Source organism: Carcharodon carcharias, chromosome 16 (genome assembly GCF_017639515.1).
Source record: "Carcharodon carcharias isolate sCarCar2 chromosome 16, sCarCar2.pri, whole genome shotgun sequence".
NCBI lineage: Eukaryota > Metazoa > Chordata > Chondrichthyes > Lamniformes > Lamnidae > Carcharodon > Carcharodon carcharias.
This window is the reverse complement of record NC_054482.1, coordinates 100096194-100115848: the sequence shown is the minus strand read 5'-3', so window position 1 is coordinate 100115848 and position 19655 is coordinate 100096194. Positions and strand designations below refer to the sequence as shown.

Sequence of the window (19655 nt, the reverse complement as noted above, 5' to 3'; positions counted from 1 at the left end):
ATGTCCCAGGACCATATTCAAATGGGTACCTTACCTCTCAAAGGGTATCCAAATGAATCTATGAAGTTCAAACTAGCTCATACCTGGTCTAACCTGCACACACCAGTTTCACACTCCTGGCCTATCAAAATCTCACTTCAGTGGAGGCAGCTGATGATTTAAATGGCCAGCTGCCTCCAGAAAATGCACTTGCACAAAACCAGCACTGCCCCACACAAATAGGAAATGCCGTGTGTGGGCATGGGACCTAGGATTTTTTGATATTTCTGCTAAATTTGCCATGACAGGCAGCCTCCATGGGCTTAAGTCTCTTTACTAGCCATGGGCCCGTATGTACATTAATTTTCCTGTATTGCCGAACTTCGAGTTCTCTCGGACAACTAGAATGCCTTTAGATACCAGGAAGGTACCCTTGTTTATATATTCAAATATTCAGTCTTATTTTTATGTTCAAATTAAGCAGGACTAGTGAAGGGAAATTGAACACTTGTCTTTCCCCCTCTGGAACCTGGGTTCAGATCCAGCCAGGTTGCTGGAAGTTTACATTCTGAATAGTTTCAGCTTGATTCCTATTCTGCTCATGAGTGCTTTTCTATAGCGCCTGAACACCTCTCTCTCTGATGTCGGTTTATTCCACAGAGGGAAAGTGTGTACGGGATGAAGAAATCCTACAGACCCTCCCAGTTGGCACAACTGCGACATTCTACTTCAAAGATTTGGGCCCACAAGTAGGCTGGACCACGGTGAGTATTTCTTTAGGCTGATCTAACAAAGGTAGAAAAGAGTACACCACATTCTTCTTGCTCTTGACCACCCCGCTCACTGCTCCCTCCCAAACCCCAACACCCCTGCTCGTCGATGCCTTCACCCCTCTGTCCCACTCCCTTCTAAACTGCCTCCCAGTGGCTGTTCCCCTCACTGCTCCCTCCTCCTCCCTACCACTGGATGGGCAGCTGGAGGGAGCATCAAAGGGAGTGGAGAGCAGGAGTGGGAACGGGAAGAGAGAGGGAGTGGCAAGCAGCCAAGCGAGTGGGGGCAGGAGGGGATGATGAACAGGAGTGAGGGAGCAACAAAGGGAAGGAGAGGGGAAGGGAGGAGTGATAGGAAGGAATGGAGAGGGGGAGGGGGCAGTGATGGGGAGGAATGGGGAGGGGGAGAGGGAGGGGGCAGCAATGGGGAGGAATGGGGAGGGGGCAGTGATGGGGAGGAATGGGGAGGGGGAGAGGGAGGGGGCAGCAATGGGGAGGGGGAGGGGGCAGTGATGGGGAGGAATGGGGAGGGGGAGAGGGAGGGGGCAGCAATGGGGAGGAATGGGGAGGGGGCAGTGATGGGGAGGAATGGGGAGGGGGAGGGGGCAGTGATGGGGAGGAATGGGGAGGGGGAGGGGGCAGTGATGGGGAGGAATGGGGAGGGGGAGGGGGCAGTGATGGGGAGGGGGAGAGGGAGGGGGCAGCAATGGGGAGGAATGGGGAGGGGGAGGGGGCAGTGATGGGGAGGAATGGGGAGGTGGAGGGGGCAGTGATGGGGAGGGAGGGGGAGGGGGCAGTGATGGGGAGGAATGGGGAGGTGGAGGGGGCAGCGATGGGGAGGAATGGGGAGGGGGAGGGGGCAGCGATGGGGAGGAATGGGGAGGGGGAGGGGGCAGTGATGGGGAGGAATGGGGAGGTGGAGGGGGCAGTGATGGGGAGGGAGGGGGAGGGGGCAGTGATGGGGAGGAATGGGGAGGGGGAGGGGGCAGCGATGGGGAGGAATGGGGAGGGGGAGGGAGCAGTGATGGGGAGGGAGGGGGAGGGGGCAGTGATGGGGAGGAATGGGGAGGGGGAGGGGGCAGTGATGGGGAAGGAGGGGGAGGGGGCAGTGATGGGGAGGAATGGGGAGGGGGAGGGGGCAGCGATGGGGAGGAATGGGGAGGGGGAGGGGGCAGTGATGGGGAGGGGGAGGGGGAGGGAGCAGCGATGGGGAGGAATGGGGAGGGGGAAGGGGCAGTAATGGGGCAGCAATGGGGAGGGGGAGGGGGCAGTAATGGGGAGGAATGGGGAGAGGGAGGGGGCAGCGATGGGGAGGAATGGGGAGGGGGAAGGGGCAGCGATGGGGAGGAATGGGGAGGGGGAGGGGGCAGTGATGGGGAGGAATGGGGAGGGGGAGGGGGCAGTGATGGGGAGGGAGGGGGAGGGGGCAGTGATGGGGAGGAATGGGGAGGGGGAGGGGGCAGTGATGGGGAGGAATGGGGAGGGGGAGGGAGCAGTGATGGGGAGGAATGGGGAGGGGGAGGGGGCAGCAATGGGGAGGGGGAGGGGGCAGTAATGGGGAGGAATGGGGAGGGGGAGGGAGCAGTGATGGGGAGGAATGGGGAGGGGGAGGGGGCAGCGATGGGGAGGAATGGGGAGGGGGAGGGAGCAGTGATGGGGAGGAATGGGGAGGGGGAGGGGGCAGCGATGGGGAGGAATGGGGAGGGGGAGGGAGCAGCGATGGGGAGGAATGGGGAGGGGGAGGGGGCAGTGATGGGGAGGAATGGGGAGGGGGAGGGGGCAGTGATGGGGAGGAATGGGGAGGGGGCAGTGATGGGGAGGAATGGGGAGGGGGAGGGGGCAGTGATGGGGAGGAATGGGGAGGGGGAGGGGGCAGTGATGGGGAGGGAGGGGGAGGGGGCAGTGATGGGGAGGAATGGGGAGGGGGAGGGGGCAGCGATGGGGAGGAATGGGGAGGGGGAGGGGGCAGTGATGGGGAGGGGGAGGGGGAGGGAGCAGCGATGGGGAGGAATGGGGAGGGGGAGGGGGAGGGAGCAGTGATGGGGAGGAATGGAGAGGGGGAGGGGGCAGTGATGGGGAGGAATGGGGAGGGGGAGGGGGCAGTAATGGGGAGGAATGGGGAGGGGGAAGGGGCAGTGATGGGGAGGAATGGGGAGGGGGAGGGGGCAGTAATGGGGAGGAATGGGGAGGGGGAGGGGGCAGCGATGGGGAGGAATGGGGAGGGGGAGGGGGCAGCGATGGGGAGGAATGGGGAGGGGGAGGGGGCAGTGATGGGGAGGGAGGGGGAGGGGGCAGTGATGGGGAGGAATGGGGAGGGGGAGGGGGCAGTGATGGGGAGGGGGAGGGGGAGGGAGCAGCGATGGGGAGGAATGGGGAGGGGGAGGGGGCAGTGATGGGGAGGAATGGGGAGGGGGAGGGGGCAGTAATGGGGAGGAATGGGGAGGGGGAGGGGGCAGCAATGGGGAGGGGGAGGGGGCAGTGATGGGGAGGGAGGGGGAGGGGGCAGTGATGGGGAGGAATGGGGAGGGGGAGGGAGCAGTGATGGGGAGGGAGGGGGAGGGGGCAGTGATGGGGAGGAATGGGGAGGGGGAGGGAGCAGTGATGGGGAGGAATGGGGAGGGGGAGGGGGCAGCAATGGGGAGGGGGAGGGGGCAGTGATGGGGAGGAATGGGGAGGGGGAGGGGGCAGTGATGGGGAGGAATGGGGAGGGGGAGGGGGCAGTGATGGGGAGGGAGGGGGAGGGGGAGGGAGCAGTGATGGGGAGGAATGGGGAGGGGGAGGGGGCAGCAATGGGGAGGGGGAGGGGGCAGTGATGGGGAGGAATGGGGAGGGGGAGGGAGCAGTGATGGGGAGGAATGGGGAGGGGGAGGGGGCAGCAATGGGGAGGGGGAGGGGGCAGTGATGGGGAGGAATGGGGAGGGGGAGGGGGCAGTGATGGGGAGGGGGAGGGGGAGGGAGCAGCGATGGGGAGGAATGGGGAGAGGGAGGGGGCAGTAATGGGGAGGAATGGGGAGGGGGAGGGGGCAGTGATGGGGAGGAATGGGGAGGGGGAGGGGGCAGTGATGGGGAGGAATGGGGAGAGGGAGGGGGCAGCAATGGGGAGGGGGAGGGGGCAGCGATGGGGAGGAATGGGGAGGGGGAGGGGCAGCAATGGGGAGGAATGGAGAGGGGGAGGGAGCAACAATGGGGAGGAATGGGGAGGGGGAGGGAGCAGTGATGGGGAGGAATGGAGAGGGGGAGGGGCAGCAATGGGGAGGAATGGAGAGGGGGAGGGGCAGTGATGGGGAGGAATGGGGAGGGGGAGAGGGAGGGGGCAGCGATGGGGAGGGGGCGGGGGAAATGATGGGGAGGAATGGGGAGGGGGAGGGGGCAGCGATGGGGAGGAATGGGGAGGGGGAGGGGGCAGCGATGGGGAGGAATGGGGAGGGGGAGGGGGCAGCAATGGGGAGGAATGGGGAGAGGGAGGGGGCAGTAATGAGGAGGAATGGGGAGGGGGAGGGAGCAGCGATGGGGAGGAATGGGGAGGGGGAGGGAGCAGCGATGGGGAGGAATGGGGAGGGGGAGGGGGAGGGAGCAGCAATGGGGAGGGGGAGGGGGCAGTAATGGGGAGGAATGGGGAGGGGGAGGGAGCAGCGATGGGGAGGAATGGGGAGGGGGAGGGGGCAGTAATGGGGAGAAATGGGGAGGGGGAGGGGGCAGCGATGGGGAGCAGACAATGCGGGGGGTTAACAATGGATGTACAACAGTTATGTTAGGGGCAGGAGCTGCTGCGCACAGACCATCAGACTGAGTGGCTGCTGAGTTTCTGTTCCTGTTCAATGGCAGGAACTAGAGCTGGATCCTTTATCCAGTAGGAAGATCAATGGCTCCATGTTCAATATCTGCATCTGCTGGGGAGGGAATGTGAATCTGGGCAGAGTGCCAGCAAAAAAAAAACATAATCATTGGCTGAAGATCTCGAGCTGTAATGGTGGTGGAAGCTGATTCTCCGAATAATATATAAAAAAGCATTTGGACAGTTACTTGGAACTTACAAGGTTCTGGATGAAGCGGAGGACAGGGAAAGGGAAGAGGAAGGGAAGAAGATAAAAGACAGGAATACTGAAGAAGACAGGAGGGAGAGTGAAGGGGCAAGGGTGAGAGGAAGAGAAGATGGGGAATGGGGGAAGAAGAGGTTGCAAGTGGGGAGAGGTGAGGGAATGAAATGATAAAAGAGGTAAGGAAGAGGTGGATAGTGGGATGGGAAGGGAGAATGAGGAAGAAAGTTTACTTCAGTGCAGCTTACCTGCAGCGCAATGCCAGGGATGAGAAGGGTATTTCTTTTATCATAATTCTTGTTATTGGGCTGAGCCTTAGTACCTGAGTATGATGTAGCTCTGCTGAGGAGGTGGGGCTACAATTATTTATCACTGGGGTTATAGGCAGTGGGGTGCCAATTCTCAGTGAATTAAAGCAAACGTGAAAGTATATTTAAAAATAACATTCCACCATGTGAAAAATAATGAAAATAATCACCTTGAATGGACATGTTCTGAGTGAGGGCCCCGGACAATCTCTGGAGCGAGGAGGTCTGGGAAGTGTCTCAAAATTACATTTAATAAATTACATTGAATAATATGGTGGAGAGTGGGAGCCAAGAAGGGCAGTTTTGAGGTTGAGAGTGTCACCCTGTGGCCAGACCCTGCAATGACAAGTAAACGCTACATATTCTCGTGTTCCCACACTGTACACAGCCGACCACCTGGAGTACTATGTTCAGTTCTGGGCACTACACCTTAGGAAAGATATATTGACCTTGGAGGGATTGCAGCACAGATTTACTAGAAAGATAGCTGGACTTTGAAGGTTAGATTATGATGAGTGATGAAACAAACTAGGGTTGTATTCCCCAGAGTCTAGGAGATTAAAGGGTAATTTGATCGAAGTTTAAGATATTAAGAGGAACTGATAGGATAGAGAGAAATAATTTTTGTTGGTTGGGGAGTCTAGGTCTATAGAGTATAGCCTAAAAGTTAGACAGATCTGTCAAGGGTGAAACTGAGAAACACTTCTACACACAAATGTTGGGAGAAGTTTGGAACTCCCTTCTGTGAGTTGATATTGGGTCGATTGTCAATTTTAAATCGAAGATTGTTAGATCTTTGATAACCAAAGATATTAAGGGATATGGAGCAATGGAGCATGTAAGTCACTGATCAGCCATGATGCCATTAAATGGCAGGACAGACTCAAGGGCTGAGTTTCCTTCTGTTCCTCTGTATGAGACTGGGCAGCCTGAAGGCTGGAGAAGAGCAGAGAATGGGAATAGGGTTGCGGGTGAACTGGAGAAAAGTGGGAGGGGCAGGAAACTACCTGAGTGGTGGTGGGTTGGATAGGGATGTGTGGGGGTGGTGAGGTTGTTTTGAGCTTAGTGCCCATCCAGACCCTAAATCCTTGTTCAATGGAATGGGGAGTTCCTCAGTTTAGGAGCAGGATCCTTGTCCCAACTGGAGGTGGAGAATTCTGGCTTGATTTTGTTGTGTTTTTATAATGGTATAAAGGCAGCAATCACTCATAAGGGTTTGGGTAAACATATAATGGGTTCATTTATTGAGACTAGGCACATGGGAACATTTATCCAAAAGTAGAAAGCTTGAAGACACCAACAGCTGAGCTGTGTGTGCTGTGTTCTACTCATAGGCAAAAGTGAAACCAGGACTGGATCACATGACATGCTTCCCTTCTAGTGATGTCATGCTGCAATCCCTTAAAGGCGTATTACAACAGATCCAATCTCTAATCCTTGCACTCGCCAAGGGTAGGTAGGGGCTTTCAATCCACGTTGGCTGTCTTTCATTAGCGCAAGTCTTTCTAGATGAGTATTTCACCCTGTCATATATTATGGTCTCAAAAACCTGGCCAAACTCAGGGTACTGAAAGGCACTATCATTGACTTCAGTGCCATCTGACTAAGGAAGGGGGGAAATATTCCCTGAGGTTTCACTCCTGATTTCAATCCAATGATCATCAGTGGGTAATATCAGTGTGTAAATGACGGGAGTGGATAGAATTGGATGCAGTTTTAATAATGCATTGCCAACAGGTCAGATAATACTCACAGTCTGGGCTCTCATATGAATAATGGCACTTGGCAAGAATTGAAGGAAAAGCAAAATTTAACATAGGAACATCGGACTTTTGAGCAGGAAGAGGCCATTTAGCCCTTCGAGCCTGCTCCACCATTTGATAAGATCATGGCTGATCTGATTGTGGTCTCAACTCCACTCTCCTGTCTGCCCCTCCCCCTCCATTAACCCTTGACTCCCTTGTCTTGTGTCTACTTTGTATCTTATCCAATCATCATGTTAAGCTGCCATCTGTATGTATCTGTGTGTTGCCCTTTGACTGTAGGTGTTCCTGACTGAATACGCAGGTCCGCTCTTTATCTACCTGCTCTTCTATTCTCGCCTGCCATTTATCTATGAAGAAAAGGATGAATTTACCAGCAGCCCTCACACTGTGGTGCAGTAAGTAAACAAGTTTTGGATGCTTGGTATTAAACTTAACCAACACCAAGCTCCAGCATGGTGGAATCCTACAAATCATCTGAGTTTGACTGTGGATTTAATAGGCTTTCATAAGCTCCTTCACCCCAACGTTGGTGCCTGTGCCTTTTACCATCTAGTCCCTAAGCTCTGGAACTGTCTCCCTGAACCTCTCAGTCACTCTTTCCTCTCTGGAGATATTCCTTAAAATGCCAGACTGTGACCTAGTTTTTGTCCTGTCTCCTTCAGCTCAGTGTTTATTGTTGTCTCATTACACTCCTGTGAAGTGTTTTGGGATGTTTTACTACATTAAGGGAGTAATTATAAATGCAAGTTTCCCTGTGACATCGAGTGGTGGACATACTCCAGTTGCCATTCAGGGCCATGTATGAGTTTGAGCCCCCAATCATCAGCTGAGCTCATAATCTAAACTGGTATTCCAGCACAACACTGAGAGAGTGCCACATTGTTAGGGGTGCAATTCTTGAGATGAAATGTTAAACTGCGACTCTCCCCATATGTTCTGGGTTCAGGACAATAAACATCCCAGGGTGGTTTTGAAGAATGAGGGCAATGCATTTGACGTAGTTTACTTGCACTTCAGCAAGGCTTTTGATAAGGTCCCGCATGGGAGACTGATAATGAAGGTAAGAGCCCATGGGATCCAAGGCAATTTGGCAAATTGGATCCAGAATTGGCTGAGTGGCAGGAAGCAGAGGGTGATGGTCGAGGGGTGTTTTTGTGACTGGAAGCCTGTGTCCAGTGGGCTTCCTCAGGGATCAGTGTTGGGTCCCTTGCTGTTTATGGTATATATAAACAATTTAGACTTGAATGTAGGAGGTTGATCAGTAAGTTCGTGGACGACATGAAAATTGGTGGGGTGGTAAATAGTGAGGAAGATAGCCTTAGATTACAGGAGGATATAGATGGGCTGGTCAGATGGGCTGATCAGTGGCAAATGGAAGTTAATCTGGATAAGTGTGAGGTGATGCACTTGGGCAGAACAAACAAGGCATGGGAATACACGATGAAAGGTAGGACCCTGGGAAGTACCAAGGATCAGAGGGATCTTGGTGTGCAAGTCCACCGGTCCCTTAAGGTAGTGGGACAGGTAGGTAAGGTGGTTAAGAAGGCATATGGGATACTTGCCTTTATTAGCCAAGGCATAGAATATAAGAGCAGGGAGGTTATGCTGGAACTGTATAAAATGCTGGTTAGGCCACAGCTAGTGTATTGCATGCAGTTCTGGAATCCGCATTATAGGAAGGATGTGATTGCACTAGAGAGAGTGCAGAGGAGATTTACCAGGATGTTGCCTGGGCTGGAGAGTTTTAGTTATGAGGGGAGATTGGATAGATTGGGGTTATTTTCTCTGGAGCAGAGGAGATTGAGGAGGGACATGATTGAGGTGTATAAAATTATGAGGGGCAAGTATAGGGTAGACAGGAAGGAACTTTTCCCCTTGGTGGAGGGATCAATAACCAGGGGGCATCGATTTAAGGTAAGGGGCAGGAGGTTTAGAGGGGATGTGAGGAAGAATTTTTTCACCCAGAGGGTGGTGGGAATCTGGAACTCACTGCCTGGAAGGGTGATAGAGGCAAAAACACTCATAACATTTAAGAAGTGTTTAGATGTGCACTTGCGATGCCATGGCATACAAGGCTATGGGGCTAGTGCTGGAAAATGGGATTAGGATAGTTGGGTGCTTGTTTGACCGGCACAGACTTGATGGGCCGAAGGGCCTTTTTCTGTGCTGCAAGCCTCTATGACTCCATAACAGTGATGTCCTGGCTAACGCTATGGCCTCGAACCAACAGCACACAAACCTGTCACACCTTGCTTTGTCATGGGTGATGTCTGACTGTGTGTAAAAGCTTTCTAGCGGATTCGACTCAAGACCATCCTTTGGGATTTTAGGCTGCAGGCACTGTAGCTGTATCGCTGATTTAAACCACATGGTGGAATGCGGGTGATGTTTGCGGGGTGGGTGATGTCGATCTTTTGGGAGAATCTCAGGCTCCTTAAAAAAAAAACAGCAACAATTGGGTGTACCCTTAAAATTGACTGAAAAAAGGAAAGGTTTACATTTAAAATGTCGACCATGACCTCAGGACATCCCATAGACAATGAGGTAGTCTGGAATATAATCACTGTTGTAATGTAGGAACCACAGTAGCCAATTTATGCACAGCAAGCTCCCACAAACAGCAATGTGATACTGACCAGATCACCTGTTTCTTAGCAATGTTGGCTGAGAGATAATTTTTTTCATATATATATATTCATTCGTGGGATGTTAGTGCCGCTAGCTAGGCCAGCCTTTATTATCCATTCCTAATCTCCCTTTAGAAGGTGAAGGTGAGCTGCCTTCTTGCTTGCTGTAGTCCCTGTGGTGTAGGTACAACCCATAGTGCTGTTGAAGAGGGACTTCCAGCATCTTGACCCAGCGATGGTGAAGGAACGGTGACATCGTTCCAAGTCAGGATGGTGTATGGCTTGGAGGGGAACTTGCAGGTGGTGGTTTTTCCCAGACATCTGCAGAGACCAGGACACAGGGAGAATTGGCCCTGCTGTTCTTTGAATAGTGTCATGGGATCCTTTCCATCCAACCGAGGGAGCAGACAGGGCCTCGGTTTATGCTGTGGTGAGGAAGGCAGCGCCTCCAAAGGTGCAGCACTGGCCAGATTTTGTGCTCACGTCTCTGGAGTGGGACCTGAGCCCACAAGCTGGTGACTCAGAGGCAAAAGTGCTGCCAGCTGAGCTGCGGAGTTGATCAGGAGTGCCACGGGACTGCCTCCAACCTGTGTGAAAATGACCAGCTCTGCCGCGGGAACAAATAATTGCACACATGGGTGAAGTTAAAGAACCATGGGGGAGGGGTCAGCACCGATGATGGCAATCTAATCCGAATGCTCTATCGTGAGGAGTTCCAATTTAAGAAGCTTTTGGAGCAATAAGGCAATTTACCAACATGGTCTTGGGTGAAGTCAGCTTTCACGCCACCTTTACATATTCTTACGTTTAAGATAGTAGTGTCAGCACTTACATCTGAAACCTTCTTTCAGTTTTTATTTTGGCTCTAATTAGACTACTTTTGACATCTACCAAAAGGAAAAGGAAAATGAAATCCAAAATGAAAACAAAAAGTGCTGGAAATATTCCACAGGTCAAGGCAATGTGGACAGAGAAAAGAGTTAAAGTCCTAACAGACCCAGAGACTGGGAGGGAGCAGGAGGGCTATATTACAGTCAGGGAAGCTGGCCAGCCAGGGTTAAGATTAAAATGGTGAATACATTTTTCTTTGATTCGCTCGTGGGATGTGAGTGCCAGTGGCAAGGCCAGCATTTATTGCCCCTCCCTAATTACCCTTGAGAAGGCTGAGGCATGCAGCCTCATTATAATATTTAAATGACCAACCTGCCTCCTGGGAGCGGGTTGGTTACCCGCTCCCCGTGCTGGACGTGGGCGGGTTCGAGATGGCTTGGGTTCGGGTTGGAGATTTAAAAAATGTTAACACCCCACCGTGTTTTTTGGGAGTTAAAATTCCCCCTCAAGTTCCTGATTATTGGCCTTTCGTCAGAATTGCTAAAAGCCAGACCTGTAGTAACCCCACGTGCTGGAAGGAGCCAATAGCAGGAGGTGCCGGGCAGTCACTGGAGTTTTTCTATCTGTTGCTGTATAACTTTGTTCCTTGTCTTTTCCAGCTTGGCAGGGTTTTGCCACTCTTTCCATTATGTCAAAAGGCTGATTGAAACTCTCTTTGTGCATCGCTTTTCTCATGGTACAATGCCTCTTCGCAACACTGTTAAAGTAAGTGCCTCCAAGCTATTGACCTGCAATGATCTCTTACTACAACGTAAACTCAAAACGTTTCTCCATGAATCCGTGTATTTAGAAATACGGCATCCTTATTGGAGCATAAGCGTGGAAGCAATACCTTCAAAATACGAACATACAAATTAGGGGCAGGAGTAGGCCATTTGGCCTCTCTGAGCCTGTTCCTTCATCTAATAAGATCATGACTGATCTGAATGTGGCCTCAAATCCACAATCCCACCTACCCCCTTGATATCCTTTGACACCTTTGTTAGTCAAGAATTTATCTAGCTCTGCCTTAAAAATATTCGATGACCCTGCCTCCACTGTTCTCTGGGGAGGAGAGTTCCAAAGATTCACAACTCTGGGAGAGAAAAAAATTCCCCTCATCTCTGTCTTAAATGGGAGACCCCTTATTTTCAATCTGGGTTCCTTAGCTGTACTCACTCCCACTAAGGGAAACATCCTTTCAGTATCCACCCTGTCAAGTCCCCTCAATGTTTCAATAAGGTCACTTCTCAATCTCAATCCAATGGATACAGGCCCAGCCTTTCCAAGCTTTCCTCATGAGACAACTTCAGAAAATGAAAGAGTATTGTGCACAACTACATTGGCTTTGTTGTGTCTAAAGGAAACAAAACATGAATTCTATTTGCATGTAGACCAAATTGTCATCAAGTAAGTTTGGACCTCTGTAATGGCAGCCGATGTTGGGAACTACATGGGTCACATGTGAGAGTCTTTGAGAACCAGATTAGGGCCATATTCTACTTTCTCACTGGGGGGTCTTCCTGAATCTGAAAAGAAGTTGCTGGAATCACTCAAGCAGATAGACAGAGTCATTTACAATGGCGCAACGCGTCACGGTGGGAACCATGGTGACCAGGCCCACTTAATCATGGGAGAGGCCCTGTATCAGTCTCCCAGCGGTGGGTAAACCTTCCATCATTAAGTCGGAGAAGGGAAGGGACTGACCTGGGGTTCCTGGCTGCTGGAGGCGGGATGTCAGTTAGGCTCATCATCCCTGAGCCTAACCCAATTTAGTGATGACTCAGGGATTAAATGAAAAATGCCCTAGGAAGGCCCAAAAAAACCTGTTGGGTGTGTCAGTGGCCACCTGGCGTGGGGCGGGAGGTCGTTCACTATCAGGCAACCTGTGTCCGATTGAGGGACCAATATCTGGGAGGGGGTGGTGGCCACTGAAAACCAACCAACCAACCCCATCTCTCCTTCACTCGCCTGTGGCCTGGGGTCCCCCTGTGACCCTGTACCGAGGATAGGTGCAGTGCCAGCAGCAGCCATTGCTCCTGCTTGGCGCTGGTGGCAATGATGACCTGCCACCCGTTGCAAGACTGGCAGATCTCAACAGGGTGGGGGAGGAGGGGGGTGCGGGGGAGGTGAGCTTCCCATTACCAGGGTCCACAATCCAGGGAAGGCCCGATGACGGTCAATTAAGGCCCTGAAGGGCACTTGATTCCATCAGGCATCTCCCACTGAACTGATGGGGGTTCCCCGCTGGTTCTCTGACCGGTGGTGAAGATCCCCCACCCCTCAGCACGACAAAGTCCACCATTGTCTGCATTCACTCAATGAATAGAATTGATATGAGGCCTTTATAAGGTGTTCAAGATGATTGAAGGAATTGATTGGTTATTGAGTCCAGAGCAAGGGGGCATAATGATGAAATTGGAGCTGGACCTTTCAGGGGTGATGGCAGCAATCACTTCCTCACACAAATGTTCGTGGAAATCGGAAACTCCCAGCACCCAAAAAACTGTTGGGGCTGGGGGGGGGCCAATTGAAAATTTCCAAATTGGTATTGATAGAATTTAGTTTCACAAGTATCCTAAATGTGACGGAACTAAGGTCGATCGATGGAGTTGAGGTACAGGTTGGCCATGATCTCTCTGAATGGCGAAACAGGCTCGAGGGGTGGAACGGCCTCCCCCTGTTCCCATATTACGCGGGGGAGAATTTTCGGCTCAGCGATCAGAGGCGGGGCCCGCTCACCGAGGTGTAAAATGACGCAGGGTGACATCGGGCATGCGTCCTGACATCACCGCGCGCCATTTTGGTTTCCAGGTCAGTGGGTGCGCAGCCGAGTCGGCTGCACGCCCGCCAAACTGTCAAAGGCCTGTTAAGGCCGTTAATGAACTAATTAAGGCTATAGAGAAAGCTGCCCATCCAACCTTAAGGTTGGCGGGGGGCTGGCGAAGAGTCCAGGCGGCCTTCACACTTATCATGAAACCTCATCCACGGGCGAGACGAGGTTTCATGATGGGTTTATATATTAAATAAATTTTTTCATTAAAGTTCATTGACATGTCCCAGCTCGTGTGACGCTGTCACATGAGGGGACATGTCTTAAGTGGTTTTTTTTTCTTTATTAACATTTTTAAAACTTAAAACTTATCTCCCTGAGGCAGCTCTGTGCCTCAGAGATTTCTGCGCTCTTTCATGTGCATGCACAAAAGAGCACAAAACTGATCCAGGGAAACCCGCCCCCCACCACCACCTGCACAGGGAATGCTCAGCGCTTCCAGGCGTTTATCACGCCTAATTGGCCCGCCCATGTAAAATGGCGGCGCGGACCCGATCGGGTCTGCGCCCGCCCGCACTTGTCCGCACAACCCCCCCCCAATGGAGGGAGAATTCTCTCCGTGAAAACAACTTTGGGGCAAAGTTTTGGAGTAATATTCCGAGCAGATGAGAGTGAGTGAACAATTTTAGGTCATTCAGTTTAAACTAGTCATGTTTAAAAAAAAAGGACTTGGATTTATATAGCGCTTCTCACAACCACTGCATGTCTCAAAGTGCTTCACAGCCAGTGAAGACCTTCTTGACATGCAGTCTCTGCTGTAATGCAGGATCTGCAGCAGCTAATTTGTGCTCAGCAAGCTCCCACAAACAGACAATCTGTTTTTTGTGATGTTGATTGAGGGATAAATATTGGCCCAGATACTGGGGATAACTCTTACTTCAAAATAGTGCCTTGGGATCTTTTACACCCATCCATGCAGGTGGATGGGCCCTCAGTTTATTGTCTCAGCTGAAAGACAGAACCTCCAACAGTGCAGCCCTCCCTCAGTGCTGCACTGGAGTGTCAGCCTTAACTTTTCCGCTCAAGTCCTGGAGAGGAGCATGAACCTAGAACTTTGTGATTCAGAGGCAAGCTTGCTGCCAATTGAACCAGAGCTGACTCCTAAATAGAAATTGGTTTTAGTGAGGAGGCGGTTTAGGAGATGGGATGCTGAGCCATTCTTGTGGGCCTCAAATAACCCAATTTGAGGTCATCAGCTTGACCATCAAGCACTTACATTGCTGATATGGCAAGACAAAGGCAAAATGGAAAACAGCCTGATTCTGTTCAAGCGAGATAAGTACCGGAATAGCCATTATTATAAGGGAAACTGAGCCAACTAAAACACACAACACTTAGATCCACTTTCATTTTAATGGAAATAAACTCTCAGAATGTAATACCCTGGGACTGTGTGGTTATGAATCATAAATGAAGAACAGCAACGGCATAAATTTAAACTTATCTAGAAATGACAGTTTTTGTTGGATGTTCTTAGCAACTAGGAGTTAGAAACTAGGAGCAGGAATAGGCCATTCGGCCCCTCAACCCTGCTCCGCCATTCATTATGATCACGGCTGATCATCCAACTCAATAGTCTGCTCCCGCTTTCTCTCCATACCCTTTGATCCCTTTAGCCCCAAGAGCTACATCTAACTCCTTCTTGAAAACATACAATGTTTTGGTCTCAACTACTTTCTGTGGTAACGAATTCCACAGCCTCACCACTCTCTGGGTGAAGAAATTTCTCCTCATCTCAGTCCTAAATGGTCTACCCCGTATCCTCAGACTGTGACCCCCTGGTTCTGGACTCCTGGAGCATCGGGACCGGTTCTGGGGCAGGTGGGACCAGTACAAACCGGACGGGTTACATCTGGGCAGGACCGGGACTGATGTCCTAGGGGGAATATTTGCTAGAGTGGTTGGGGAGGGTTTAAACTAAAATGGCAGGGGGGTGGGAACCTATGCAAGGAGTCAGAGGAAGGGGAATCAAAGACAAGAACAAAAGACAGAAAGGGGAATAAAAAAAGTGACAGTCAGAGAAATCAAGGGCAAGAATCAAACAGGGCCTCAGTGAAAAATAGTGGGAACAGGACAAGTAATGTTAAAAAAACAAGCTTTAAGGCTTTGTGCCTTAACGCGAGGAGCATTCACATTAAAGTGGATGAATTAACTGCGCAAATAGATGTAAACAAGTATGAGATAGTCAGGATTACAGAGACAGGGCTGTAGGGTGACCAGGGATGGGAACTGAACATCCAGGGGTATTCAGTATTTAGGAAGGACAGACAAAAAGGAAAAGGTGTTGGAGTTTCATTGCTGGTTAACGCAATTGTGAGGAAAGATATTAGCTCCAACGATGTGGAATCTGTATGGGTAGAGCTGAGAAACACTAAGGGGCAAAAAACATTAGTGGGGGTTGTATATAGACCCCCAATCTGTAGTGGTGATGTTGGGAATGGCATTAAACAGGAAATTAGAAATGCATGTAATAAAGGAACATCTGTAATTATGGGTGACTTTAATATGCATATAGATTGGGCAAATCAAATTAGCAACAATACCATAGAGGAGGAATTACTGGAGTGTATACGGGATGGTTTTCTGGACCAATACGTTGAAGAACCAACGAGAGAACATGCCATCCTAGACTGGGTATTGTGTAATGAGAAAGGAATAATTGGCAATCTAGTTGTGCGAGGCCCCTTGGGGATGAGTGACCATAATATGATAGAATTCTTCATCAAGATGGAGAGTGACGTAATTGATTCTGAGACATGGGTCCTGAATCTTAATAAAGGAAACTATGATGGTATGAGGCATGAGTTGGCTATGATGGATTGGGAAACATTACTAAAAGGGATGATGGTGGATAGGCAATGACAAACATTCAAAGAGCGCATGAGTGAACTGCAACAATTGTTTATTCCAGTCTGGCACAAAAGTAAAACAGGAAAGGTGGCCAAACCATGGCTTACAAGGGAAATTAGAGATAGTGTTAAATGCAAGGAAGAGGCATACAAATTGGCCAGAAAAAACAACAGACCTGAGGATTGGGAGCAGTTTAGAATTCAGCAAAGGAGGACCAAGGAATTGATTAAGAAGGGTAAAATAAAGTACGAGAGTAAGCTTGCAGGGAACATAAAAACTGACTGTAAAAGTTTCTATAGGTATGTGAAGAGAAAAAGATTGGTTAAGACAAATGTAGGTCCCTTACAGTCAGAAACAGGGGAATTTGTAATGGGGAACAAAGAAATGGCTGATCAACTAAATACATACTTTGGTTCTGTCTTCACAAAGGACAACACAAATAATATACCAGAAATGCTGGGGAACATAGGGTTTAGTGAGAGGGAGGAACTGAAAGAAATCAGTATTAGTAGGGAAATGGTCTTGGGGAAATTGATGGGATTGAAGGCTGATAAATCCCCGGGGCCTGATAATCTACATCCCAGAGTACTTAAGGAAGTGGCTCTAGAAATAGTGGATGCAATGGTGGTCATCTTCCGAGATTCTATAGATTCTGGAACAGTCTCTACAGAATGTAACCCTGCTATTTAAAAAGAGAGGCAGAAAGAAAACAGGGAATTATAGACCAGTCAGCCTGACATCGGTAGTGGGGAAAATTCTAGAGTCCATTATAAAAGATTTAATAGCTGAGCACATGGAAAACAGTGGCAGAATTGGACAGTCAGCATGGATTTACGAAGGGAAATTATGCTTGACAAATCTACTGGAATTTTTCGAGGATGTAACAAGTAGAGTTGATGAGGATGTGGTTTATTTGGACTTTCAGAAGGCTTTCGACAAAGTCCCACACAAGAGATTGGCGTGTAAAATTAAAGCGCATAGGATTGGGAGTAGTGTATTGAGATGGATAGAAAACTGGTTGGCAGACAGGAAACAAAGAGTAGGAATAAATGGGTCTTTTTCTGAATGACAGGCAGTGACTAGTGGGGTACCGCAGGGATTGATGCTGGGACCCCAGTTATTCACAATTTATATTAATGATTTAGATGAGGGAATTAAATGTAATATCTCCAAACTTGCAGATGACACAAAGCTGGGTGGGAGAGTGAGCTATGAGGAGGATGCAGAGATACTTCAGTGTGATTTGGACAAGCTGAGTCAGTGGGCAAATGCATGGCAGATGCAGTATAATGTGGATAAATGTGAGGTTATCCATTTTGGTAGCAAAAACAGGAAGGCAGATTATTATCTGAATGGCTATAAATTGAGAGAGGGGAATGTGCAACGAGACCTGGGTGTCCTTGTACACCAGTCACTGAAGGTAAGCATGCAGGTGCAGCAGGCGGTAAAGAAGGCAAATGGTATGTTGGCCTTCATAGCCAGAGGATTCGAGTACAGGAACAGGGATGTCTTGCTGCAATTGTACAGGGTCTTGGTGAGACCACACCTAGAATATTGTGTGCAGTTTTGGCCTCCCTATCTGAGGAAGAATGTACTTGCTATAGAGGGAATGCAGCGAAAGTTTACCCGCCTGATTCCTGGGATGGCGGGACTGACATTTGAGGAGAGATTGAGTCGGTTAGGATTATATTCACTGGAGTTCAGAAGAATGAGGGGGGATCTCATAGAAACCTATAAAATTCTAACAGGACTAGACAGGGTAGATGCAGGAAGGATGTTCCCGATGATGTGGGAGTCCAGAACCAGGGGTCACAGTCTGAGGATATGGGGTAGACCATTTAGGACTGAGATGAGGAGAAATTTCTTCACCCAGAGAGTGGTGAGGCTGTGGAATTCGTTACCACAGAAAGTAGTTGAGACCAAAACATTGTATGTTTTCAAGAAGGAGTTAGATATAGCTCTTGGGGCGAAAGGGATCAAAGGATATGGAGAGAAAGCGGGAGCAGGCTATTGAGTTGGATGATCAGCTGTGATCATAATGAATGGTGGAGCAGGCTCGAAGGGCTGAATGGCCTACTCCTGCTCCTAGTCTCTATGTTTCTATGACTCCGCCACCATCGGGAACATCCTTCCCGCATCTGCCCTGTCTAGTCCTGTTAGAATAACCACGGATAGGCACTTGGTAAAGTTACTTGAAATCTTTCCAACAAGATTTCTTTCACTATTTGGCAAAGTTACTTCTGATTCAGCTTACTTGTCAGTAGAACTGGTGCAAAAAGACTTTTGGATCTTCAGAAACTGCAGCCTGAATAACACTGTAAAAAGACTGATCTTACTCACTTAGGATGATGCTGTCCACTGGTCTGAATGTTTGCTTTTGCCTTCACAGAACTGTTTCTACTATTGGGGTTTCACTGTGTGGCTGGCTTATTTCATCAACCACCCACTGTACACACCTCCCTGTAAGTAACAGGATATTGTGCCTTGCTGCAAGCTGATAATAATCCATTCTTAAGTTGTGTTTTATCCTGATTTGGTTTTCTGGCTTTTACAGTATATGGTGACCAACAAGTCCATCTGGCTCTATATACTTTCCTGGTAGGTCTTGTTAACCTCTATTGGTTTACCTTACCTGCATTCCCATATGTTTCAAATCAGACATGTCATATTAGCAATGAAATTAACAATGTGTAAAGCGATGAGACCTTGTTATCTACAGTTAATTATTACCTATTCTGAGCTGTCAGATGCAAGGGCAATCAATGGTTAATTATACTGACACAGGCAGTGTCAATAATGATTATCATACAGAGTGATTAGACTTATCCCCATGTAACAGTGGTACAAAAATGCAGGGGAGATTTTCTGTCGCTCAGGTTGAGGGAATTCAACATGTCTCCTTCACTCTTAAGTTTTAAGATTTTACTGTGGAAATCTTTCTGGTCATGGGCAGCGGTGGTTGGAGTTTGTCAGGGCAGAAGAAGCAGATCGGTTTAGAATGTGTTTTCCTCTCCTGAGAGCTCCCTCCATGGCCAAGGGTAGTCTGCAGACATTCATCAGTGCTCACTCTTTATATTGAGGAAGTGTCAACAAGCTGTCTGCACAGACGCGCAGCCAAAGTTGCAACCGACGGGCAGGCCTCACTAAGCTCGTGATTGGGAGTGAACACCTTGACTGATTTTTTTTCTCACCTCCTGAGCCAAAACCTCCAATGAGGCCAAACGTGACAGAATTATAGAATCATAGAATGGTTACAGCACGAAAAGAGGCCATTCGGCCTGCCGTTTCTGTGCTGGCTCTCTGCAGGAGCAACGCACTTAGGCCGGAATTTTCCGGCCCCGTTGGTGTCGGGCGGGCGGGGGGGGTTGCGGTTGCGTGGGGAGACAATATGGTGAGAAGCTGTCGTGAAACCAGTCTGAGATTGTCCGCTCCACCCGTCAATGGTGGGCCGCGTTGCCCACTGCCACATGTCGGGAACACCATTTTAATACATTTGCATCTAATTACAAGGCAGCACAGACTGAAGGAAGTACACAAGCACATGTCAGCGGTTGGGGGTTGGGGGGGGGTGGTGTGGTGAGGGGAGTGGCCGTGCGCTTGGGAAAGCTTATCAAA

At 49.8% G+C, this 19655-nt stretch overlaps 1 protein-coding gene across 1 annotated transcript in view; it reads left to right on the top strand.

The window, feature by feature from the left end:
• LOC121289220 (very-long-chain enoyl-CoA reductase-like) overlaps nucleotides 1–19655 on the top strand; it is a 55240-nt gene that overhangs the window by 21035 nt on the left and 14550 nt on the right. The window contains exons 4-8 of the mRNA XM_041208433.1: nucleotides 640–743; nucleotides 7140–7255; nucleotides 10978–11083; nucleotides 18430–18502; nucleotides 18595–18638. Of these exons, the coding sequence (XP_041064367.1) occupies nucleotides 640–743; nucleotides 7140–7255; nucleotides 10978–11083; nucleotides 18430–18502; nucleotides 18595–18638 (443 nt within the window). The remainder of the gene's footprint in view (nucleotides 1–639; nucleotides 744–7139; nucleotides 7256–10977; nucleotides 11084–18429; nucleotides 18503–18594; nucleotides 18639–19655) is intronic.